Here is a 24,966-nt window from a genome sequence, read left to right on the forward strand (position 1 = left end):
TTGACTTGTTGGGATTCTTTTAAGGCTAAAGCGCAAAACCACTTTCTGAATGGCAAAATCCTATATGATAGAAAGATACTCTCCAAGTAGACTCTGAGGAGGTCAAAGTCAAATAAAACACACTTCCTCTACTCAAGGAGTCCACAGTAAAGTTGGGCCAACCCATAAAGTGCATTGTACAGATAAGAGGTGCCCTTTCCCCAGGTGGCCCCACCCCATTGGGGCCCTTGTGGCTTAGGGAGTAGTGAGGGGCTGGAGTTCCCTCACCCCTCTGCACAGAATACAGTGGCTTCCCCACTGCACAGCCTCAAAATGCCACATGAGAAAATGCAGATGGCAAGAGGCATCACAGTGAGTCAGGAAACGCTCCCCAGGTTTGAGCTGGCCTGGGAGGGTGAGCAGGAAGGAGTGAGATAGTAGAACCAGTAGAGGCAGGCCATCTAGAAAATTGCCTTGGGAAGAGACAGGAAGCGTCAGCTACTGCAGAGGGTTGGTCTAGGCAGGTTCGTGAACTGTCTCCCTTGGCAGGCTACAGAATCAGGGTTTCATCAGGCAGATCGGGACTGGCGAGGCCGTGGCAGGCTGCTGGGGTGCTGTGTTGTTCGACGGGCTGGTTCGCTGTGGCATGCCTTTAGGAAAGCGTGTCCTTGCCAGCCACAGACCCACCACTCCCCCTGGTTGTTACACAACCCAGTTGTTTACAGCTGTAAGCACTGGAATTTGCATCTTTAGATAGATGAATATGCTCCTCTGCTATTGGGCATGCAGCTTTAGAAACAAAAAAAAAACAACCTGAGTATCTCCTGGGCCCAGAAAGAGAATGAAACACACAAGGGAATATCATTCAGATGTAAAAAAAAATGAAGCTCTGATATATGCTTAAAACCTAGAGGACAGCGTGTTGAGTGAAACAAGCCAGACACAAAAGAGACAAACAATTGTATGATCTCACTTATATGAAATACCTAGAATAAGCAAGTTTCACAGAGACAGATAGTAGATGATAAGAGACCAGGGGTGCAAGGGGAAGAGGGAGTTATGGCTTAAGGGGATTGAGGTGATGGAAAAGTTGGAGTAACGAATTCAATACTGCGAATGTGATTCTCACCCTCAATTATTCGTACCCTTGCAAGTGGTTAAAATGGGAAATGCTGAGTTGTATATCCACAAAAATAATTATTTATTATTTTTATATACATACAATTAAAAGCTTTGAAATTTTTTAAAAATTGAATAAAAAAAAAGTGGTACAGAAACTACACAATTGCATGAGTCTCTTTGCCCCTCACTGTCGAGAGGAACTATTCCCGTGTCATTACCTTCTGAAACCCTCAGGGCCCCTGGGTTAAGGCAGCATAGAGAGAACTTTTTAGTGTCTGACTTAGTTGCTAGACCCAGGGCGGCAGGGCTTGGTTCTCCCATTAAGATGGGATGGGAACAGAAGCAGAGCCAGTGGCCAGAGCCCTGCAGAGAACTAGACTGATCCATTAACTAGAATGCTAATCGATGAATGGGCAGGGAGAAAATGGAGCTTCCAAGGACCCCGGAATAGTTGTGTCCATTATTCAATAGTCTCCAGGAAGAGGCCTCCTTGAGAAAACAGAAGAGCCTTCAGTGGTGGGATGTGCTGAGTCATAGAAGAGCCGGTTGTAGGCTCCTTTAGATAAGGTCACATTCAGATGTGTATTTTGTGGTTAAGATGGGAAAGCTGCCCGTTAGAATGTGCCTGCTAGCTATTCAGGAGCACCCCCTACTGGACGCTGCTAGTAACACAAATTGTCTCCAATTCGAGAGTCTTGTGATGACATCCATTTTCTTTACTTCAACCTTCATTAAGAAAGTCAGCATTTGAAATGTTTTATTTTTAACTGATTGAAGTATGAAATACTGCTTCTAAATGTATGGAGGCATTTTAATTTCAAGAGCGAATTATGGATAGGATCACAAGTGTTCATTGAGTACCTGTTGGCCGATTACGGGACTCTTTGCTTTGGTTACCAAGCTAGAAAGTTTCACTTCCCTCACCCAACTTGCAGGTGAGGGAAGTGAAACATAGGAAAGTTATATAATTGCACCATGTTCAAAAGCTGTTAAGTGGTAGAAAGTGCTGTACCCTTAACGTCCTTCCATGTGTCCAAATCACACTTCGCAAAGGAGAGCTTTTGGGAGGGAGTCCGGTGGTGGGACGTGAGCCTAATCCTTTCTGTAGTAGATAAATTATCATTATTTCAGATGGTGTTACTTCCCGATCTTATGTCAGGTACAGTGGGTGGGATGGTTCAGAGGAGTCTATCTTCTATTCTAAGGTCAAAGCCACTGAAACGCACATTCTATATTTTCAAAGATAATTTAAGTTCCATCCAGGTTTATATTCTTAGGTCAGTTTATCAAACACTTAACTAAAGATGATTACATGTATACAAGAGAAAGAATTTTCATTGACTCTATCACAAAATCAGAATACATCCTTACCTGGAAGGGGCAGGCACTGAGAGTCAAACTTTGTCTCACTCTCTATTCTGGGAAATTCCTCGAGCCACTTTCAAAACTCGAGATTTCCCACCTAAGGAGTGGTCAGTCCAGACGGTTGCATTTCCAGTGGATTTGCTCATTTATACAAACAGTAATCTCTTTGGGCATCATACCTTTGCTGTATTGTGCTTCTGGGATTTGAGAATGTCCATCAGATAAACCCTCCTAACAACACAGCCGTGATGCCAAGGTATTCCTGTCTGTCACCTAAAGCCCTTGCCATTGCCTCACCTTGTTTGCAGTCCAAGTCCTTGAGTGACAGTAAGAACCAGAACCGCCACAAAAAGCCCAAGGACCCCAAGCCAAAGGTGAAGAAGCTCAAATATCACCAGTACATTCCACCAGACCAGAAGGCAGAGAAGTCTCCCCCACCCATGGACTCAGCCTACGCCCGGCTGCTGCAGCAACAGCAGCTGTTCCTGCAACTCCAGATCCTCAGCCAACAGCAGCAGCAGCAGCAACAGCAGCAGCAGCAGCATCGGTTCAGCTACCCTGGGATTCACCAAGCTCAGCTCAAGTAAGTCAGGCGAGCCCAGGGTGGCTGCTCTGGGCAGAAGTTGGGAACAGCTTCTCCCCATCGGCAGCACCCCAGCTGGTTGCACCATGCCCTCAACTGGTATGTTTAGAATTTGGTTCTATTTAGAGACCATGCACACTTTTTCAGGAACATAAAGCCAGGAAGAAGCACGTAAATCGATGCCCCTGAGAAGAGAGTCCTCTAAGATTTGAGTACTTCCATACTGAAATGTGGAACAGAGAGGAGAAACCATCTAAGGATGGAATGTTGAAATCATGAGCATTTCTCAGTCCATTCACAGTTCTTATGGCCTCAGCATCTTTGAGAAAGACTGATTCCTGAGCCAAGGTTTGGGGACCACATTGCTAGGTCACATTTCAAATGATCAGTCTCAACTCTGAAGCTGGGATGTGGACTCCTTTGAGTGTCTTTGTTCATCCTTAGGTCACTCTGGCAATTGTGCCGTGTGCTGGACACAATCAGACATGACAGGGCAGGCTCAGCCCTCTCTAGTTCAGTGCATCTGCTAAGTGGTACATGGGCAGACACTCTCATATGCACCAGAGTCTCCACCACTCCCTCTTGTCTCCCTAAATGCAAGGTTCTGCATCTCTTGCCATCTAGCTTGCATTCTTGTTTTTCTTCACCCTGCTCTCTTCTGCTGAGTTATCATATCCCTGACCCTTTCTGGCAATCAGTTTGTGACCCAGCTATAAATTGAGTTGTCCCATATATGTTTGATGGTGTATTATGTGCCCTTTTGCTGTTTCCTTTTCAGGGAACCAAATGAACAGACAGTCAGAAATCCGAATTCTTCTTCAACACCGCTGAGGAATACTCCCTTATCTCCCGTCAAAAACAGTTTTTCCGGACAGTCTGGCGTTTCGTCTCTCAAGCCAGGCCCACTCCCCTCAAATCTTGATGATCTGAAGGTATAGGACTTGATGTGATTTTTTTTTCTTATACATACAGACGTGTATTGCTAACAACATGTTTGCAAGTTGATTTCTTTAGTGCAATAGTGCGGGGTGGCAGGGGATGAGAACAGGAAATGCACAAGTGAGGTACAGATTTTATCCGCTTGTGGTTGAAAATCCCAGCAGAGCCAAAGACCATAGGACCCCAGCTCAGGCCTTTTATTGGACATGCAGCTCTGGGCTAGTTTCTTAATATTTCTGTGTCTCGTATTCCTCATTTGCATAAATGAGTTATTGACAAGTGAATTAGTGTACTTGAAAGAGCTTAGGACCCCAGCTCAGGCCTTTTATTGGACATGCAGCTCTGGGCTAGTTTCTTAATATTTCTGTGTCTCGTATTCCTCATTTGCATAAATGAGTTATTGACAAGTGAATTAGTGTACTTGAAAGAGCTTAGCACGAACAGCAGGTGCTCCACGCATGTAAGAATGATAAAAGCTTCCAGAATGTTTTCAAGCAGCAGCACTTTCCATGACGAACTTTTGCCCATCTCTGGTGAAATAAGAAAAACAAATACCATATAAAGAGCTTTTCATAAATCTAAGCGTGTTTGACATCTATGGCTGACATTTATTCACAGTATGTATTTCCTCCCTGTATTTTGAGTGTTAATCCATTGTACAATGATGGTGATAGTGAATGATAATTGAGTTTGTTGGGTAGAGTTTTGTTTGTTTCTTTTTTAGCATCTTATTTGAAAAGATAAGATGTTAGCAACCCTATGCTGATAATACCAATTTTAAAACACGTACAATTCTATGAAATCTCCAAACCTGGACACTTCTGCCTAAATCATTTCAGCTTGCTAAGTGACGTATGTGTGCCTAACAAGGACTGAACAAAACAAGAGGATTGAAAATACCCTGAACTTTGAGTTGAAAATGGTGTGTTTCAGAGCAGTTCTTAAGAACTGCGTATTCATTTACAGTATTCAAGAAAGAACTGAAAAAGATAAAAAGCACTGCCCTTGACATCTCTGAGGAGTGGGCGTGAAAATACCCTGAACTTTGAGTTGAAAATGGTGTGTTTCAGAGCAGTTCTTAGGAAATTTACAGTATTCAAGAAAGAACTGAAAAAGATAAAAAGCACTGCCCTTGACATCTCTGAGGAGTGAGCGCGCGCGCACACACACACACACATACTTCCATTCCTCACCCATTTTTCAATTATTATATATATTTGTTTGCCTGGTTTCCCCACTCATTACCCTCTGCAAATGATCATATTATATTTCCCCTGAAAAACATCCCTTATCTCCTAAGTTCCCCGTAACCTCCATTGTGCCAATCTTATGTCCTTTTCTCCATTCTCAGCCTTCATTGCCACCCTCATTTCTTTGGTTACTCCTCATTTTCTTTTGAGACGAAGTGGGGTTTGAGTTATTTCAAGTTGAAGGCAATTCTTGTGGCCACCAAGTGCTGAAAGCAGTGGCTGAAATGTATCCTGGGTCCGGAAATCAAGGATACTCCCTCTGTTCTTCCCACTTGCACTAAACATACTGAGGTTTCACTCAGCTTGTTTCAACTTGCATCTGTGAACTATGCAACTTATCATAACTTTCACCCAAGCAGTTTGTCATGCATGCTTCACCTCCCAGATCCTAAAGCCACAGAGATAAAATTAGGCCATCTTTGGATGGGAGACTTGGATCATGGGTGCTACATGGGACAAATAAGACCCCAGTGAAAACATAGTGCAGAAATGATGGTGCCATCTCTGAGTCCCCATGGTTGGTTCCCACCATATGCATGTGCTCAGAACCATTGGCTGATGTTATTTATAATAATTGGGATAAATATTGGAGATGATGGTGATGGCAGTGAGAGCTCTTTTGTTTTGTTTTGTTTTGTTTTGGTATAAACTATCAGTCTGCCATTCTCTATAGAGTGGCTTTAATCTTCACCTTACAAGGTAAGTTTTCTTTCCTCAATTTTGCAGGTGAAGAAAAAAATTAGGATCTTAAAGAGGTTAAATGATATGCAGAACTGGAGATTGAACTTAAGAGAGTGATTTCAAATGCTTTGCCCTTGCTGGAGAGGAGATGGAAAGGGAGGGAAGGTAGGAGAAACCTCCACAGGATTCAGTCACTTACTGGATTGAAACCTGGGAAATGTGTCAAGCTGAGTGACACCCAGTGACACAAATAGGGAAGTTAGAAGGAACAGCTGATTTGAAGGCTGACGGTACTTTCACTCAGTGGGGGAAGCTGAGTTGCAGGAACCAGTGGAACAACCAAGACTGAAAGTCTAGCCAGTTTCAAATATACCAGTTAGAAATATGTCAACCTATTGTGGCTTGACGTGGCTCTGCTGTCAAGGTTGTGAAATAAATTTCAGAATCACATGCCTCTTGGGGAGGGTGGGAAACTGGAAGAGTGAAAGAGATTGAAAGAAAGCAAAATGGAAAGAGTCTGAGGGAAGGAAGAAAGACGAGGAATAAAGGGGGTCAGTAATGTAATCACATTGGGAAAAGCCATAAGAGGAATTAATGAGGGTGACAAAAAGAGTCATCAGAAAAGTAAGGTAATGAAGGAGACATTTTTAAGGAATGTTTATGTTTGCTACATAGAAGTAAAAGGGAAAGAGCCCTGAGAAAAGAGTTTCATTTTTCAGTAAGAAGTTTTTAATGGTTATATTGTAGTATATGGATTTTCTTTGTGCGTCCACTTTCTAACAATCGACTGAAAGAGAGAGAGAGGAGTTTAAAAACTGAGAGAATATTTGATGAATACTAAGGTACAATTGTTAATTTTTTAGGTATGATAATGGTAATGCAAATGTTGAAAAAGAGAATACTCATCTTTTAGAGATGGATACTGAAATTTACAGGTGAAATTACATGGTTTGTGTCAAAATAATTCCAGAATTAGGGGAAGAAGTGGGTAGGGTATAAATTAAGTAAAATTGGACATGAGTTGGTAATTGTTGAAGCTTATCAATGGGTATGTGCAGTTCATTATACTTTTTAAATCTGGTTCTGGCTATGTTTGAAAATTTTCAAAATAAATGATTTTAAAAGTTAAAAGATTACTGTTTAGTGATTAAAACATGAGTGAGCATAGGGAAGAAATACATGCAAATCTTTATCCCACACAAGCCCATCCAACATAATACTCTGAAATTTAAGATAAACTGAACTCAACATGTACTCATTTTATTTTAGAATGTGAGCTGTATTATTTAATAATGTAGTTTAAATTATTCAGTGCCGGAACAGACTCTTACAAGAAATGTAGAAGTCATTAATTTTAAGTAATTCAAAATTAAGACAATAATGAGTTGCCATTTTGTACCTTTTCAACTCAGCAAATCTAAAAGAAAATGATAAAATAATGCTAGCAGGACTGTAGGAGAAATAGTATATTTATTGCTAGAGGGAATATAAGTTGATGCAATTCAAGTAACTTTTAACTGATGATAAAGAATTACATAGTCACTATTGAAAACTGATTGTGTGAGGGAAAGTAAAGAGTATTTTAAATGAAAATTAAAACCATTAATTTTTCTATTCACACATAGTTCTACGGATATCATTTCCTTCTAGATTTTTAAAATTCATATGAGCATATTGTATTTCAAAATAATTGTTTTAAAGTAATTATGTGTGCATAAATTTCTTGTGTGCTTTCTTGTTTATATGAACATTTTTCATAATTTTTATTACTCAATAAAGTGTTGATTTTTTAATCACAGTATATCATCCTACCACCCAGTGAAATTTCACTATTGGACATTTAATTTGCGTCCAGCTTTTGCTACTGTAAATAAAATCTCAGTTGCCTTCTTCATACCTCAATTTATTAATTTCTCTGATTATTTCCTTAGGCTAAATACTTAGGAGTGAAACTCCTGAACCAGAATATATTAATATTTTTTAAGTTTTTGATACATATTGCCAAATTTCTGTCTTGAACATTTGTACCAGCCTGTTTCAAGAGGGCAGTGCATTAGAGCACCTCTCATTCCACATTGAAGTGGGGCTCTCGTTATAATGCAGATTCCTACCTGGGGAAGTCTGGGTGGTGTCTGAGAGTCTGCATCTCTAAGGAAAAACCAGATACTAATGATGCTGGTCTAAGAACCAGTCTTTACGTAGCAAAGTGCGAGAGTGCTTTATTTTTTCACGAATGCCCTCTTATTTATTCTGTTGCTGCTTCACCCACACAAAGCGTTATTCATTTTGTTGTCAATTTGATAAATGCAAAACACATTTAAGTACTTATTTAATCTGCATTTCTTGGATTACTGATGATATTGTACATATATTATCATTAGTCATTTATTTTTCTTTTGTCGTTTACGAAGAGTTGGTTCAATCCCTTGTCCATTTTCATGCTGTGTGTCTTGCGTTTTCTTTTTGATTGGTGAGCACTCTTTTTTTTAATGTGATTTTATTAAGATATATTTGCACACCATAGAATCCATCCAAAGTATACCATCAGTGGCTCCCAGTATTGTCATACAGTTGTGTATCATGAGCACAAACAATTTTAGAACATTTTCAATTACTCTAGAAAGAAAAATAAAATAAAGAAGAAAATCCAAAACATCCCATACCCTCTTCCCCACTCCCCTCCCCCACCACTTTTTTTTTCTTTTGCATGGGAAGGACGAGGAATTGAACCCGGGTCTCCAGCATGGCAGGTGACAATTCTACCTGCTGAGCCACTGTGGCCCGCCCCCCATTATTTTTTAACAGTTTTATTCACACACCATACAATCCATCCCACATATACAGTCAATGGCTCTTGGTATAATCGTATAATTATGCGTTCACCACTACAGTTCATATGATAGCATTCTCATTTCTTCCAAAGAAAAAAGTCCCACGTACCTCACATCCCCCTATTATTGACATTTAGTTCTTGTGTAGTGCCTTTGTTACAATTAATGCAAGAAAACTACAGTGTTACTGGGAACTATAGACCTTAGTTTATATTGATTGTATTTTTCCCATATACCACCATATTATTAACACTTTGTAATAGTTATGTCCGTTTGTTCCAGTTCATGTAAAAAACATGATATAAGAACTTTCTTTTATTTATACAGTTAACTACCATCCTTGTGTACTCTGGGTTTCGCTAAGTCATCCAGTCCCTGTTTTTATCCTTTAGCTTTCCTTCTGGTGACATACACAACTCTAGCCTTCCTCTTTCAACCACACCCCACTCAGCTTTGCTAATTACACTTACAGTATGGTGCTGCCGTCATACAGTATTGTGCTATCCATTTCCGAACCTTTGCAATCAACCTTGTTGACCATTCTGTACTCCTTAAGCATTGACTGCCCAATCTCTGCCCTCTTTCTATCTCCTGCTAACCTTTCAAGTTTAACTCTCAGAGTTTTGATCAGTAAGCACTCTTAGTACGTTGAGTTTGTAACCCTTTATTATTCCTGCTGCAATCATGTTTTCCCCAAAACACTATTTGAATTTGAGCTTTATTTATAAGATTTTTTACTTATGAAAATTCGAAATTTTTGTTTTCAAAATTTTTAAGATTACTTCCTTTGCTTTTATGCTCAAAGGATCTTTCTCTACAGGATGTCAGAAGAATGTTTGCCTACATTTTCATCTCGCTGTTGTATGGAGGTTTTGACATTTAAGTATTGAATATGTTTCCCTTCTTAATTACCAAAATAGTATGCTTATGTGGAATCTTTAGAAAACACAAATAAAAGTTTATTTATCCAGAGATTTCTGTCCATATGTCTATCCAGAGAGTTTCATTCAAGCATAGGCTTGAATATAGAAACACACATATATAATTTTTTGAATAATAGAATCAAACAATTCCAGTTTCTTTCATTTAATAACATGTCACAAACATTACTCGTTATTCTATGTCAACAAACTGTGTACAGCACCACCTTTAATAGATCTTTAGTAGCCTATCATCTTCATGTACTATCATTGATCTTAAATCAATTCCCATATATTTGGACATGCAATGTTTCCAATCTATGGACTTCTTAAACTCACAAATAAAATTATTACCTATGAATCAACAACCTAATTTTCAGCCATTTGCATCCTCACAAAATTGCAAAAGGTAGTTATCCTCTTCTCCGTTTTATAGACTGATCACTGATTAGTGAGAGTCATGGTCAGGATTTGAGTTGATGTTCTTAATTACCCCACAGTCCTCTCTCTCAGTATCTGACTGTTAACCAGCCAGGGCTGAAAACTGGGACATAAATGCTGGTGTAGAACAGCGGTTCTCAAAGTCTGGTCTGGGGCCAGCAGCATCAGCATCACCTGGCAACATATTAGAAATACATATTCTCATCCCCACCTGGATCTACTGAACCAGAAACTCAGGGGTTGTGCCTCCCCACCTGTGCAGTAGCACACTCTTTAGGCATTCCGGTACATGCTCAGGTTTTAGAATGGCAGGAGGAGAGAGCGGGGCGGCGAGAGTGCTCACTGAGAGAGCTGGAAAGACCAGGAGGCTCCAATCTGCTTCAGGATTATTGGTTGAGGTCCTAGGTCTAAACCCAGATGGATATGAGTTTTCTTGTCTATAAAATAGAGGCAGGGATGGGACAGTGGGCCCTGTAACTTCTACAGTTCATTGAAGCTCTGAATTTCTGATTCTATGCCCATGGGAACATGCCGTGTGACAAAGTAAAAGAGAATTATTAAAATGATGTAAAACCACATGAATGTAATTAACAGTACTGAATTATGTATATATAGCACTGTGAATATATTATTATATATATAACATTGTGAATGTAATTAATGGTACTGAATTTTATGTACACACACACACACACATACCCTCGGCTTATTTAAAGAGGAAATGTCTAGGTTGTATTTATGTAACTAGAATAAAATTTTTTTTAAATCTATAGAATTGTACAACACAATTAGTGAACCTTAAAGAAAAGAATGGACTATAGTTAATAGCCTGATTATAAAACTGTTCTTTTGTCAATTGCAACAAATGAACCCTACTAAAGCAAAGTGTTAATACTAGGGTGATCAATAGGAACTTTGTATCTTATGCATAGTTTTTCTGAAAACCTACACCTTCTCTAAGAATTGTGCAAAGCCAGCTTATATAGAGGGTGCGGAGGAAATTGGGGAGGACTAGAAAAAGGAACATGGATATTGGAAAATTCTGTTTGTGATGCTCTAAAACTCAATAACAAGCACAGGTTTTCTAATTATGAAAGAAATAATAGGGTGGTGCCAATGGTCTCATTGGCAGAATTCCCACCTGCCATGCCGGAGACCCAGGTTCGATGCCATCGCCTGCCCATGTAAAAGGAAAAAGTAATAATGCTCAAGAACATTTGGAAAACAGAAAAGAACGAAACGTAAATTTTATTGTGAGCCCATCCAACAAGAATAACACATTTTTAATTTTGGTATATGTATTTCTTGTTTTTGTGCACAAATCTCATACAATTATAAAATAGTGTAAGGCTGTGCATATCATTTTTCTGCCTCATTTAATGATATATTATGAATATTTTCCAACATCAATACATTTTTCCCTGATTACTAAAAATAATAAGCACAGTTTTTAAAATCTTGTCATCAAACTAACAATGCCCTTGTTTCTTTAGGTCTCTGAATTAAGACAACAGCTTCGAATACGGGGTTTGCCCGTGTCGGGCACCAAAACAACCCTCATGGACCGGCTTCGACCCTTCCAGGACTGTCCTGGGGGCACTGTGCCAAACTTTGGTGATATAACGACTGTCACTTTTCCTGTCACCCCAACCAACACTCTGCCGAACTACCAATCCTCCCCTTCCACTAGTGCCTTATCCAATGGCTTCTACCACTTTGGCAGCACCAGCTCCAGCCCCCCAATTTCCCCTGCCTCATCTGACCTCTCGGTCGCTGGGTCCCTGCCGGACCCTTTCAATGACGCCTCCCCCTCCTTTGGCCTGCACCCATCCCCAGTTCACGTCTGCACAGAAGAAAGCCTCATGAGCAGTTTCAATGGGGGGTCTATTCCCTCCGAGGTGGACGGGTTGGACTCCGAAAAGGACAAGATGCTGGTGGAGAAGCAGAAGGTGATCAACGAGCTCACCTGGAAGCTCCAGCAAGAGCAAAAGCAAGTGGAAGAGCTGAGAATGCAACTCCAGAAGCAAAAAAGGAATAACTGTACAGAGAAGAAGCCGCTGCCTTTCTTGGCTGCCCCCATCAAGCAAGAAGATGCCGTCTCCAGCTGTCCTTTTGCATCCCAGCAAACATCTGTGAAAAGACAAAACAACAGCTCAGAGAGTCAACCCTCGGCTTGTGAAGCTGCTCAACTCTTGCCCCTTGGAAACACTCATTGTGGGGAGTCCTCAGGTCAATCCAATGTACTTTCTTCCACATTTCTCAGCCCCCAGTGCTCGCCTCAGCATTCCCCACTTGGGGCTGTGAAAAGCCCCCAGCATATCAGTTTGCCTCCATCACCCAACAACCATTACTTCCTACCCTCATCTTCTAGTGCTCAGGGAGAAGGTCACTGCATCTCCTCACCAGTCGGCAGCCAGGTGTGTACTGCTCAGGTAAGAACCCATTGCAGTGTGCCCCATGTATCCCTTTTTCCAGGGGCAGGATGTGGATTTGCAATTGGCGAAGAGCTGACACTGGAACTTTTAATGTGCTGGGTTTACCAGAAGTCCAGCAGCATCCACACCACAATCCATTAGCCTTCACAGTAGACTAAACTCACTCATCCTTTAAGGCAGAGGTTACAAAAGTTTTTCTGTGAAAGCAACCAGGCAGGAAGTATTTTGCCTTTGCAGACCATAAGGTCTCTGTCACAACTCTTTAATTTTGCCTCTCTATCAAAAATAGCAACCATAGACAATGACTGTAAACAAATACACATGGTTGCATTCCAATAAAACTTTATTGACAAAAACAGGCAGTGGGCCAGATTTGGCTCATGGGCTATAGTTTTCTGACTGCTTCTCTGAGGATCCATTGGCATCAAGACTTATCATAGGCCAACCAAATAATCAAGAGGGTCAAAGGGAAAGCTATTAGACCTTACTATTCTCTTCACATAATGGTATTCATAGTATAAATATTTACTGAGCATGTACTGTGTGCCTGACCCTGCATTAGTCTCTGGAGATTACTGCTGAACTACCCAAACAAAAATCCCTGTTCTCATGGGGATACACATAGTAAACAAAATAATAAATTACACAGTGTACTAGAAGATGATATATCTTATGGAGAAAATGAGGAAAGAGGGGTGGAGAGTATGGAAGTTTGCAACTTTAAATAAATAGAGTAGCCAGGGACATCTGAGCAAAGTTTTGAAGGAGGTAAAAGATAAAGCTTGCAAATATCGGGGGAAAGCATATTTCAGGCAAAGGTGGGTGGGGGGAGCAAGTGCAAAAGCCCTGAGGTGGGAGCATGCCTGAAACACCCAAGGATCAGAAAGAAGACGAATGTGTCTGTAGCAGAATGAAAGGAGACTAATAGGAGGTGGCTTAGAGAAGTAATTGATTCTAAGAATAGCCCAAGATGATTGCCAAAAACTTCCCTTTGGTCCATGGAGCTGATGAATTATTAGAAAAGCCTGTCAAAATCGACTCAAGAAAGAAAAGTACATATCAAAAATCTATATTATTATAAAGAGAATAAGAAGGGAAATTCCATTTATTGGACACCTGCCATATTCCATGCATGAAGAGGCATGTATATGAGTCATCTTACTTAATTGTCACAACAACCCCATGAGCTCCATCTCACTATTCTTCACTTGCCATTGAGGAAAAGGGGGCTCAGGGAGGTGAAAAAAATTACCTACGTCACACAGGGCCAGGATACAGACCCAGGATGATCTGATTCCAAAGTGGCTGCCTATTCTCTACTCTGGGAATCTGAGGTGTGGCTATAGGTAATGAGAATTAATATTTATAAACCTAGCAGAAAGACACATTCAGATGAATGATGCCCAATTCCAAGTGGACACTCTGGGAGGAAGTGGGACTTAGAGTACCATGATTTTTCACAAATATTTATTAAGTGCACAGTGTCCTAGGCAACAATGATAAAAATAGTCGAGCATCATCACTCTGAGCCATGACTTTCAATTCTCATAACATTGATGCTAACAAGAATGAACATTTGTACTATGATTTATGGTTTATACGGCAGTCTTTGCAGACATCAACTTTTATGTTTAAAAGATTAAAATATGAGCAATATAGGATACAATGACTAATCTGTGCTTATGACGTTCAATGCTGCACAAGGTAGATAGGGAGTGGTTTGAGTTGATCACGAAGGGATAGAAAAGTTGGGGGAGATTTCGTGAAGGCATTTGGCTTTACTTGCAAGCTATAGGGAAAGGACATTCCAGGAGGGACATCATGTGAACAAAGATAGAGAAGTAAAATGCACAGGGCATGTGGAGGAGCTAACTATTGGGCTAACTTGCCTGGAAGGAGAAGTTGAAGAAGAGAGTGGTAGAATTTAAGTTTGGAGAAATATATAGCACCAAATCACAGAGAGTCCTGAACATCATGGTTAAGAGGCGCTCTGCTGTAGATGTGAGAAGCCATTGAAAGTTCTTGAGCAGTTGATGATATATATAAAGCTAGGGGTCTTCATTTCCAAGATGCTAAGACAAATACCATACCTTGGGTTGGGTTAACAACAGGAACTTATTGGCTCATGGTTTTGAGGCTCCAAAGAGCCCACAATTGAGGAGTCAGCAAGGCACTGCTTTCTCTCCAAAGTCTTTCGTGTTCTAATGACAGATACCCATGATCCTTGGGTTCCTTGGATTTCTCTGGCTTTCCCTGCCACATGAGGATGTACATGCTGAAGTTCTCTCCTTTCTCTTCTGGGTACCATTGACTCCCGGCTTGCAGGTCCTCCCCGTGGATTTCTCTTTATAAGGACTTAACTAGTAGGATGAAAACCCATCCTGATTCAGTTGCCCATACTTAACTAAAAATGACATTTTCAGTAGGTCCTGTTTACATTGGGTTCACGCGTAATGGATTCACAGGGATGGATTGATTAAACATGTGTTTTTATTCTGGGGTACTTAACTCAATCTACCACCCCAGGCTTTAGGCAAATTTATCTGTTAGTGGAATTTAGGAAGGTCTTTTAAGATAAGACACTAGAGTAAGGACCAGAAGTCTCAAATATGCTGCTGTTGTCCACTCAATTGCTTGTGGGCTTCCTTCCTACAGAGCTCAGGAGTACATGATGGCCATCCTCCAAGCTTCTCTCCCCAGCCTTCCAGCCTCCACCCTCCTTTCGCTGGAGCCCAAACTGACAGCAGTCATGGTGCCAGCAGTACCCCTTGCCCCAAAAGCCCAGTGCAGCCAAAGGTAGGTACCTGGGGACAGGGCTTAACCTTGTAATTGACTTTACCTCTTCTCTCTTAGATGGTCCCTTCAAAGCAAATTATTAGGTTCAAAGGTAGAAGTAAATGACATATTATGGAGAAACAAGTCTGCTGGAAATGCGTGAGAATGAATGTACAGATATAAGGTATCACAGAGAGTTATTTTCTGAGGCCATCCCAGAAATGGCCATGGTATGTTTAAGAAACAGCATAGAGACAACCAGTTTTGGTGAGGGGACCCATGAAAGAATAATGTTGGCGAAAGAGAGAGGTCAAGGATCTGGACAAGTGGCCAAAGAGGTGCAGAAATTCAGTAGCACAATGCAATATCTCTGCAGAAAAGGAAGAGAGGACATCTCCATTGGGTGAAGAATGAGGGGAGGAAAGACCCAGGAGTGAAGAAGAGGTGGTAGAAAGGGGATAAATAAGATAACCATGAAACAAAATTCCACCGTACCACCAGTCAAGCTAGGGAGTCCTTTGGGGAAAGATACACTGAAATTGTCCAGGTACTCCCATGTGAGCACACAACTGAGACGAATGAAGCTGGTTCCTGAAGGGCTACCCCAAAATGCCTTCATCTCTCTGCAAATGCACACAGTTTGGAATGGAAGGGCCTGGAGAATAAATTACTCTAGAGGTTTCTGGTTGGTGCATCTCCTCATCTTGCTGTTTTCCTAATAGAAGAGGGTACACCTTAGAAAGGAAAGTGAATTTGCTGGATCCCAATTCAAGATGTCTCGTACGATACGTTCACATTGATATGCTCTACGGTTAATATATTGGAGTTATTTTCTAAGTCCTGTTTGTTCCCCCCCCCCCCTTAAATCAAGTTTTCTAAAATTTATCCTGTAATTTCTAAATCAGAAGCACTACCATTTCTGACCCATGAATTGATTACCTTTCCCTGTATTTCAACCACACAGATGGCTGGTTTACACTCTTCTGATAAGGCAGGACCAAAGTTTTCAATTCCATCCCCAACTTTTTCTAAGCCAAGTCCAGCAGTTTCAGAGATAACACAGCCTCCGTCCTATGAGGATGCAGTAAAGCAGGTAACCGCATGATTTGTTCTTTTTTTTTTTCTGTTTAATTGTCATGCTTTATTCCCTGCATCAATAGGTAAAGAAGGTAGAATTTTCCCAAGTACTGATTTATAGACAATGTGAATAAGCAACACGCAAAAGATTCAGTTTCACAGACAGTAACATTCAGTGATCCCTTTAAATACAATTTCAATCCTTATTTTAAGCTAAGTGCAATGATAATTTAATACAATAAAGCTAAATACACACACAACCTATATCTCAAAAACTACAAGTGGTTTTCATGGCCGCAAATGGTTTTAGTCAAGTACACGTTTCCACAACAAACCAGTACTAACAGATAGGTTAATAAAATGCTACCCTGAATGCTTATCCTGCCATCAGCTTTTTTGGTAATGTCATTCATGCTATTGAAAGCATTTGTGATTTGTTCTTCATAGAAGAACTGACTGATTGAATGGACATAACATTACATTATTAAATTTGGGGTAGTTTGTAAATTTTGATATTGGAGGCATCTGGTGCCTCCCCACTGAACAAAGTATCTAAATGCCAGTTGTAGAAAGACTGCTTGTGAATAAAAGCTGTGTGTCCCAGAGAAAGAAGATGCCCAGATTCCGTTTCAGGCCTGCCACTAGCCAGCCATGTCAAGACTTAGTACGTAGTCTGAGCAGATGACAGGTACTCAAATATATGAAAGCAATGCCAAGGTGATACTCTCTAAGGTTCTTCCTAGCTTTACAATTCAGTGACCCTTAGAGTGTCTGGGAGGTTCAGTGGTAGAACGCCTGCCTTCCATGCGGGAGACCCAGGTTTGATTCCAGGACCATGCACTCACAAAGAAAAAAAACATTCAGTGACCCTGGCAGAATGTGGATGGCTGTTGATGCATTAGTAACGAATGCATAAAGATCCATTGTGTTCTCTACTTTCATTTGTTTGGAAATTCTCAAAATAAAAAGAAAGCAAGAAGAAAACACGTTAATGATCCTACTTTTAAAATGGTCTGAGCTTTGGATAAGTTATCGTCAGACAGCCCTTCATAGGTGTTTTTCTTACTCATCCCTGCAAAGCACACATCTGCATCAGTTGTTGGCGTCCTGCTACCCCATAGGTCAGAATCAGCTGGCATTTAGGTTTCATTTGGCTTAAAGAGTGTTTTAAAAATTAGGGGATTTTATATCAAGATTGGGCTTTCTGATTTCTTTAAAACTAGGGGAACTGCCAACCCTAGGCCACCTCTCTGCCAGATGACAACTGGCTAAAGTAGAGTGTCAGCTGCCCCCTTGAGCCAGGGAGTGTGCTCTGCAATCTACCCTTCCTTCTTGGTCTAGATTTGACTCATTTACCTTACCTGCTGGAGTCTGCAGGCACCTGATACCTTCTGCACTGGCAAAGGGCTCATCACCCTCTGAGCAGTGCTCCTATTCATATGAGTAGTATTGCCCATGTTTATTGGGACTGGGCTGTCAGAGGAGTGAAATAGATATGGCTTTGCTCTCCACATCCCTTCCCCTGGTACCTGTAAACATCAGCTGGTTCTTTTCACAACATCGAAAGGAAAGAAAATGGCAGGACAAAGTGAGCCTCTGCGGATAAGACCTCCTTCGCAACAGATGAGCCGGAGATGAGGGGACAGCCGGTGGAGGTATGGACGTTCCTCAAGGACGCATCCACAGATTCCACTGCTATTGCAATGAGGAATCAAGGATAGTGATAGCCAAGTTCTTGGGCCGCATCCACAGCAAACAAACAGGAAGGCAGAGTCCAAGTCACTTCCAAGTGAGAAAAGGGACCATATCACCAAGGAGAGAAACCTCTCAAATAACTGAAGTAACTCTTAACTACTTTGTGTTGGGAAGAATCCTGCCTTCTTTCCCCTTTCTCTGGTTGCTCCATTCAGTTGTGTACTGTCTAAAGGGAATACTGAGCTGTACTCAAACACAGTTCAAAAATTTGTAGTGGGTTAACGTGATGCCCTGATATATCCCAGGTAATCTGGGGGGAGAATTAAAAAGGATTTGCAAAGTCCCCTTGAGGGACTGGTGAGAAAGGAGGAAATATTAAACTTCCCTATCTGGGGAATTCCTGATATTCTCATAAGCAGTGGAGACAACCAATACAATAGGATGAGCCCTCAGTCTTGGGGTTTGTCCCTATGAAACTTATTCCTGCAAAGGAGAAGCCAAGCCTACTTATAATTATACCTAAGAGTCACCCCCAGAGAGTCTTTAATTGCTCAGATGTGACCCCCTCTCTCTAAGCCAAATTGGCAGGTGAACTCACTGTCCTCCCCCACTACGTGGGACATGACTCCCGGGGATATAAATCTCCTTGGCAACATGGGACCTGACTTCTGGGAATGAGCTACGACCTGGCATCATTGGAATGAAAAAGGCTTCTTGACCAAAAGGGAGAAGAGAGAAATGAGACCAAAAAAAGTCTCAGGGGCTGAGAGATTTTAAACAGTCGGTAGATGACCCTGGAGGTTATACTTATGCATTATATAGATATTCCTTTTTCAGTTTATGGTGTATTGGAGTGGCTAGAGGGAAGTACCTGAAACTGTGGAACTGTGTTCCCATAGCCTTGATTCTTGAAGAAGATTTTATACCCATGTATCTTTTACAGTGTGACTATGTGATTGTGAAAACCTTATGTCTGATGCTCCTTTTATCTAGGGTGTGGACAGATGAGTCAAGAAAAATCAGGATAAAAATCAATAAATAATAGGGGGAGATAAAGGGCAAGAATTGGGTAGATTGAAATACTGTAGGTAAATGAGAAGGAGGGGCAAGGAGTATGCGATGTATGAGTTATTTATTTTTCTTTTTCTGGAGTGATGCAAATGTTCTAAAAGTGGCCCGTGGTAAAGAATACACAACTACATGATGATGTTGTGAGCCACTGATTATATAATATGGTTGGACTGTAAGTGTGGCTTTTTCTCAATAAAAAAATATATTTTTGAAAATCTGTAGTGCTGCTGCTAATGATTTCCTACAGCAGAGATTCTCAACTTTTAACCACTCTGTTCTCCTTTGGTTGTTTTCACAATAGCAGATGACTCGGAGTCAGCAGATGGATGAGCTCCTGGATGTCCTGATTGAAAGTGGAGGTAAGACAGCCTTGGTTTTGCCCATCAGGTTGCTTTGCATCTGGATGTGCTCTACGGGGAGAATGCTCAGGACCAAGCTTCGATGCGGACGATGAGTTGTGTGCTCCAAATGACCTATGGGGAGAGAGTTCTTTCCTTTAAGCTTCCTGAGCCTAGATGGAGCAGATAAAAGAGAGCACCACAGACAATTCCTCACTGCTTTTCTTCCTGGGATCATTTTTTCACCTCATTTTAAACTTTTTCATCTTTCAATCCAATCCCTGTTTCCCTAAATATTTTCTAATCTCAATGCCTCTATTTTCTTAAGTATGTGAAAAAGAGGAAGAAAAATAGTACAAATTTACTCTATCTGCTCAGAATGGAACTCAATTAGTAGATTGAATCTCCTACTGGAGAACCCGTTCGTATATACGTGTCATTTAAGCTAGCAATAAGAAATAATCAACACGTTCTTTTTGCCTCCTTTTAAGGCATTTGTTTATTTTTTTTAAAGATTTTTGAAGGGTATGCCTAGAACTTGAAATCACAAAAATGAATGGAATCATGTAAAGAGAAGGTATAGACAGAAATAAGAAAACTCAATGTTGAAACTTTAAGCAACAACATATAAAGTTTCAGAGAAGAAGGAAGCAAAGGACTTAGAGCAAGGGTGGTCAGGCGTTGCTTTAGACTCAATGCTGAACCATACAAAATCCCCACCTTTATGGCATTCACAGTCTAGTAAGGGACATGGACCAAAAAATGGACTTTTATTCCATTTTAACAAGAGGGAAGAAGAGAAAGAGGGGCACAGGTGCAAGCATGTTTATAAGTCTCATCATGGAAAGATGAGAGGATTCATAGCAGACATACACATTTTCTTAATGAAATATGTGCAAGGTGAGCAAAGAGTAAAGAGCAATTATCAGGACTTGTTCGATAAGCTGGCTGCAGAGAGGCAGGAGGAAGTACAGGTGGGGAGGGGTGTATGCAGATGTGTTCATATTTCCATTTTGATGTAATCATTATATGGACACATCTCTTGGCCGTACCATAGGGAAACATTGTTAAGTAATTCAATGGAAACACAGTCTTGCAATATTTCAATATAGATCTGATAATGAGTTCTCTTAGATGCATAATACTAATTGTACTCTTGCTTTAGGTCTCATTTTAAATTGAGCATTAAGGGAATGCAGTATTTGTAACTGTTAATACCCATAGAGGCCTGTTGCCATTTTTGTCTTTTATGAAATTTTTGTCCCAAAGAAAGACAGGAATACATTTCTCCCCCTGATTAAGTTGGTGTCATCTGTTCTTGGTTATCACGAGACTCCAGGCTTTGGGACTTTTAATTGGTAAATATTCATGAAAAAGCATGATACATTCTGTGTGATCTCAACCCCATAAAAACGTATGTTCAGTCGTGTGTATGCACATAAAGGACCTAGAAGGATGTCAAACTATAAAGTGCTCAAGATTCTGGATGAGTTTTGTGTTCTTTGCTTTTTTTTTTTTTTCAGCTTTCTCATATTGCACAATTAACGTAAAAGTTTGAAAAAAGTTAATGTTGTTTTAAAAACCTCTGAAAAGAAAGAAAGAAAAGTATAGAGGAAAAAAGCAGTTACAAACCAGTTGTGGATGGAATGAGTGTTCTGGGGAAACCCAGAAGGATTATTAGGCTGTGTTAAGTACCAATTGGACATTTGTGATCATGAATTTAAAATGAAGCCAGTCAGTTTAGTTGTTATAGTTTGCTAGCTGCCAGAATGTGATATATCAGAAACAGAATGGCTTTTAAAAAGGGGAATTTAAGTTGCAAGTCCACAATTCTAAGGCTGTGAAAATGTCCCAACTAAAGCAAGGTTATAGGAATATCCAATCTAAGGCATCCAGGGAAAGATGCCTTGGTTCAAAAAGGCTGATGATGTTCAGGGTTTCTCTCTCAATTGGAAAAACATATGGCGAACAGGGCAGCATCTGCTAGCTTTCTCTCCAGGCTTCTTGTTTCATGAAGCTTCTCTGGGGGCGTTTTCCTTCATCATCTCCAAAGGTCTCTCTCGCTGCACAGGCTCTGTAGCATGGTTCCCTCTTAAAGGGCTCCAGTGAGCAACTCTACCTTGAATAGGTGGAGACTCACCTCCATAGAAATAATCTAATCAAAAATTACCACCCACAATTGGATGGGTCACATCTCCATGGATAATTTAAAAACTCCCACCCAGCAATACTGAATGAGGATTAAAGGACATGGCTTTTGGGGCTCCACAAATTCAAACCAGCACAGTTGTGTACTTTTTTTCTTACAAAGCCTAGATGATCCAGGGCTGGCTCAAAAATCAGATGATAAAATTAATCTAGGCATGGGGCTTTGACAGAGGAGTATTGGTAGATGGAGAGAAAGCAAGGTGAATGAGGGTATGTTTAGGAGATAATTTATGAAGGCAGACCACAGAATATAGACGGGCCTAACAGATGGTGATGAAATAGGATAAGCATACCTCACTTTATTGCACTTCACGAATTTTTTGGGAGCCTGGTTTCATTCCTCCCTCCACCACCATCGCCCCCTCCAACTTAAGACTATTCCTGCAACCTTAGGGTGTATTACCCTTTGTTATCCAAGAACCTCCTGAAATTCTACTCCAGTCTCTGAGAGTGGTTCCCCTCTCATCTCATTTAGTACTTCTCACCTCTTCCTTTAGGAGTTGTTGGTCTGCAGCCATACTTGCCAATAGTCCTTGCAGCCTGAGGTTCCCTGGCTCCATGAGGGCTCTGGATTTTAACAGAAGCATGGTCTCTGGGAACCTCCTATCTGAGTGTATGGTGGGCTTTGTTGGGCTTGCTACTGCTTGGACAATACCAATTTTGGAGGGGATGTGGGTAAGACAAGGTGGGGATGGTGATGGAATTATTTTATAATTTAAAAAGAACTGTATATATTAAAAAAAAAAAAAAAAACCTACAAGTTGAAGGTTTGGGGGCAATCCTGCATCCAGCAAGTCTCTTGGCACCATTTTTTCCAAAAGTATGGGTTCTCTTCATGTTTCTGTGCCATATTTCAGTAATTCTCACAGTATTTTAAACTTTTTCATTATTATTATACTTTTATGGTGATCTATGCTCTTTGATGTTTCTATTGAAATTGTTTTGGGGCATCATGTACAGTACCCATAGGAGACAGTCAACTTAATTGACAAATGTTTGTGTACTCTAACTACTCCACCATCTAGCCAGCTAGTCCCCTGTCTCTCTCCCTCTCCTCAGTCCTCTCTATTCTGAGACACAACAGTATTGAAATTAGGCCAATTAATAATCCTACAATGGCCTCTAAGTGTTCAAGTGAAAGGAAAGCAAAACAGCCCCATTGCTGATATGGAGAAAGTCTTTGTGGTGTAGATAGATCAAACCAGCCACATTTCCTTCAGCCAAAGCCTCAGAGAGAGCAAGGCCCAAACCCTTCTCAATTCTCTGAAGGCTGGGAGAGTGAGGAAGCTGCAGGAGAAAAGTTTGAAGTTAGCAGAGGTTGTTCATGAGGTTTAAGGAAAGAAGCCATCTTCATAACATAAAAGTGTGAGGTGAAGCAGCAAGTGCTGATGTAGAAGCTGCAGCAGTTATCCAGAAGATCTAGGCAGGATAATTGATGAAGGTGGCTACACTAAACAGCGTATTTTCAATGTAAATGAAACTGCCTTATATTGGGAGAAAATGCCAAGTAGGACTTTTGAAGCTAGAAAGGAGAAGTCAGTGCCTGGTTCCTAAGTTTCAAAGAAAGGCTGACTCTTTTTAGGGGCTAATGCATCTGATGACTGGAAGTTGAAGCCAATGCTCATTTACTATTCTGAAAATCCTAGAACTCTTAAGAATTATGCTAAATCTACTCTGCCTGTGCTCTGTAAATGGATGACAGTACATCTGTTTACAACATGGCTTACTGAATATTTTAAGGCTGCTGTTGAGATCCGCTCCTCAGAAAAAGAAATTTCTTTCAAAATAATACCGTTCACTGACAATGCACCCGGTCATCCAAAAGCTCTAATAGAGATGTTCAATGAGATTAATGTTGTTTTCATGCCTACACATGACATCCATTCTACAGCCCATAGATCAAGGAATCATTTCAAATTTCAAGTCCTATTATTTAAGAAATACATTTTGTAAGACTATAGCTACCATAGTTAGTGATTCATCTGATGGAACTGTACAAAGTCAATTGAAAACCATCTGGAAAGGATTCACCAATCTAGATCCTATTAAGAACTTTCATGATTCAAGGGAAGAAGACAAAATATCAACATTAAAGGAGTTTGGAAGAAGTTGATTCAACCCTCATGACTTCAAGGGGTCAAGACTCAATGGAAGAGGAAACTGCAAATGTGGTAGAAATAGCAAGAGAATTAGAAGTGGGGCCTAAAGATGTGACAGAATTGCTGCAATCTCATGATGAAACTTTAACAGTGAGGAGTTGCTTCTTAGGGACAAACAAAGAAAGTGTTGAATGACAACAAAGGATTTAGAATATTACATAAACTTAGTTCTTAAAGCAGCATCAAGTTTTGAGAGGATAGACTCCAATCTTAAAAGTTCTACTGTGGGTAAAATGCTATCGAACAGCATTGCGTGCTACAGAGAAATCTTTTGTGAAAGAAGTAGTCCATCAATGTAGCAATCTTCATTGTTGTTTCATTTTAAGAAATTGCCACAACCACCCCAATCTTCAGCAGCCACCACCCTGCCATCAACATTTAGGCAAGACCATCCATCAGCAGAAAGATTGCAACTTACTGAAGGCTCAGATGTTGGTTAGCATTTGATAGCAATAAAATATTTTAAAATTAAGGTCTGTAGATTTTTTAGACATAATGCTATTGCACAGTTAATAGACTATAGAGTAAACATAACTTTTATGTGTCCTTGGAAACCAAAAATTGTGATATTTGCTTTATTGCAGTGGTGTGGAACTGAACCCATAATATCGCCTGGGTATACCTGTGCAGTCAGTGGATTGGAATGACTCAGAGTGGTTGAGAAATTGTTGAAATGGTTTACTTAATAAGTGAGATGAGAAGTGGGAGATGATGGACAGAGAGTGGAAAATTTTGCTTGAAACCAAGCTTTCAGAGTGATGCAGTATTTGATGACAAGGTCCAGGGTATGCCCAACAGAGTTGAGGAGAATATCAAGGAACTGAGAGACCGGGATGACAAATGGCTCATTTCTGAGGATGCTGAAGTCACATAGAATGAAAAGATGAATAGGGGAAAGGCAATGAACTGGGAAATAGAGCTTTCAGTGAATGAAGAGGAGAGACCAGGAGGTTGATAGATGAGTGCATCAAGGCACAGGGTGAGGCAAGTGCATAACCCTGAAAATAGCTGGGGCATAACCATTAGAAAGTGGCAATGTGAACCGGAAGAATAAGATGACTCATCTTCTGGCTCTAAAATACTGAGGGTTTAACAGG

At 40.6% G+C, this 24,966-nt stretch overlaps 1 protein-coding gene across 24 annotated transcripts in view; it reads left to right on the forward strand.

The window, feature by feature from the left end:
• MYOCD (myocardin) overlaps positions 1-24,966 on the forward strand; it is a 510,995-nt gene that overhangs the window by 479,866 nt on the left and 6,163 nt on the right. For 22 of the 24 annotated variants that reach the window (XM_077166024.1, XM_077166026.1, XM_077166023.1 and 19 more), the window contains 6 exons: positions 2,775-3,049; positions 3,828-3,981; positions 11,605-12,543; positions 15,202-15,342; positions 16,286-16,414; positions 19,466-19,523. In XM_077166024.1, coding sequence (XP_077022139.1) covers positions 2,775-3,049; positions 3,828-3,981; positions 11,605-12,543; positions 15,202-15,342; positions 16,286-16,414; positions 19,466-19,523 — 1,696 coding nt within the window. The remainder of the gene's footprint in view (positions 1-2,774; positions 3,050-3,827; positions 3,982-11,604; positions 12,544-15,201; positions 15,343-16,285; positions 16,415-19,465; positions 19,524-24,966) is intronic. The other 2 variants (XM_077166022.1, XM_077166043.1) reach the window with 2 other exon arrangements.

This window comes from Tamandua tetradactyla, chromosome 6 (genome assembly GCF_023851605.1).
Source record: "Tamandua tetradactyla isolate mTamTet1 chromosome 6, mTamTet1.pri, whole genome shotgun sequence".
Classification (NCBI taxonomy): Eukaryota; Metazoa; Chordata; class Mammalia; order Pilosa; family Myrmecophagidae; genus Tamandua; species Tamandua tetradactyla.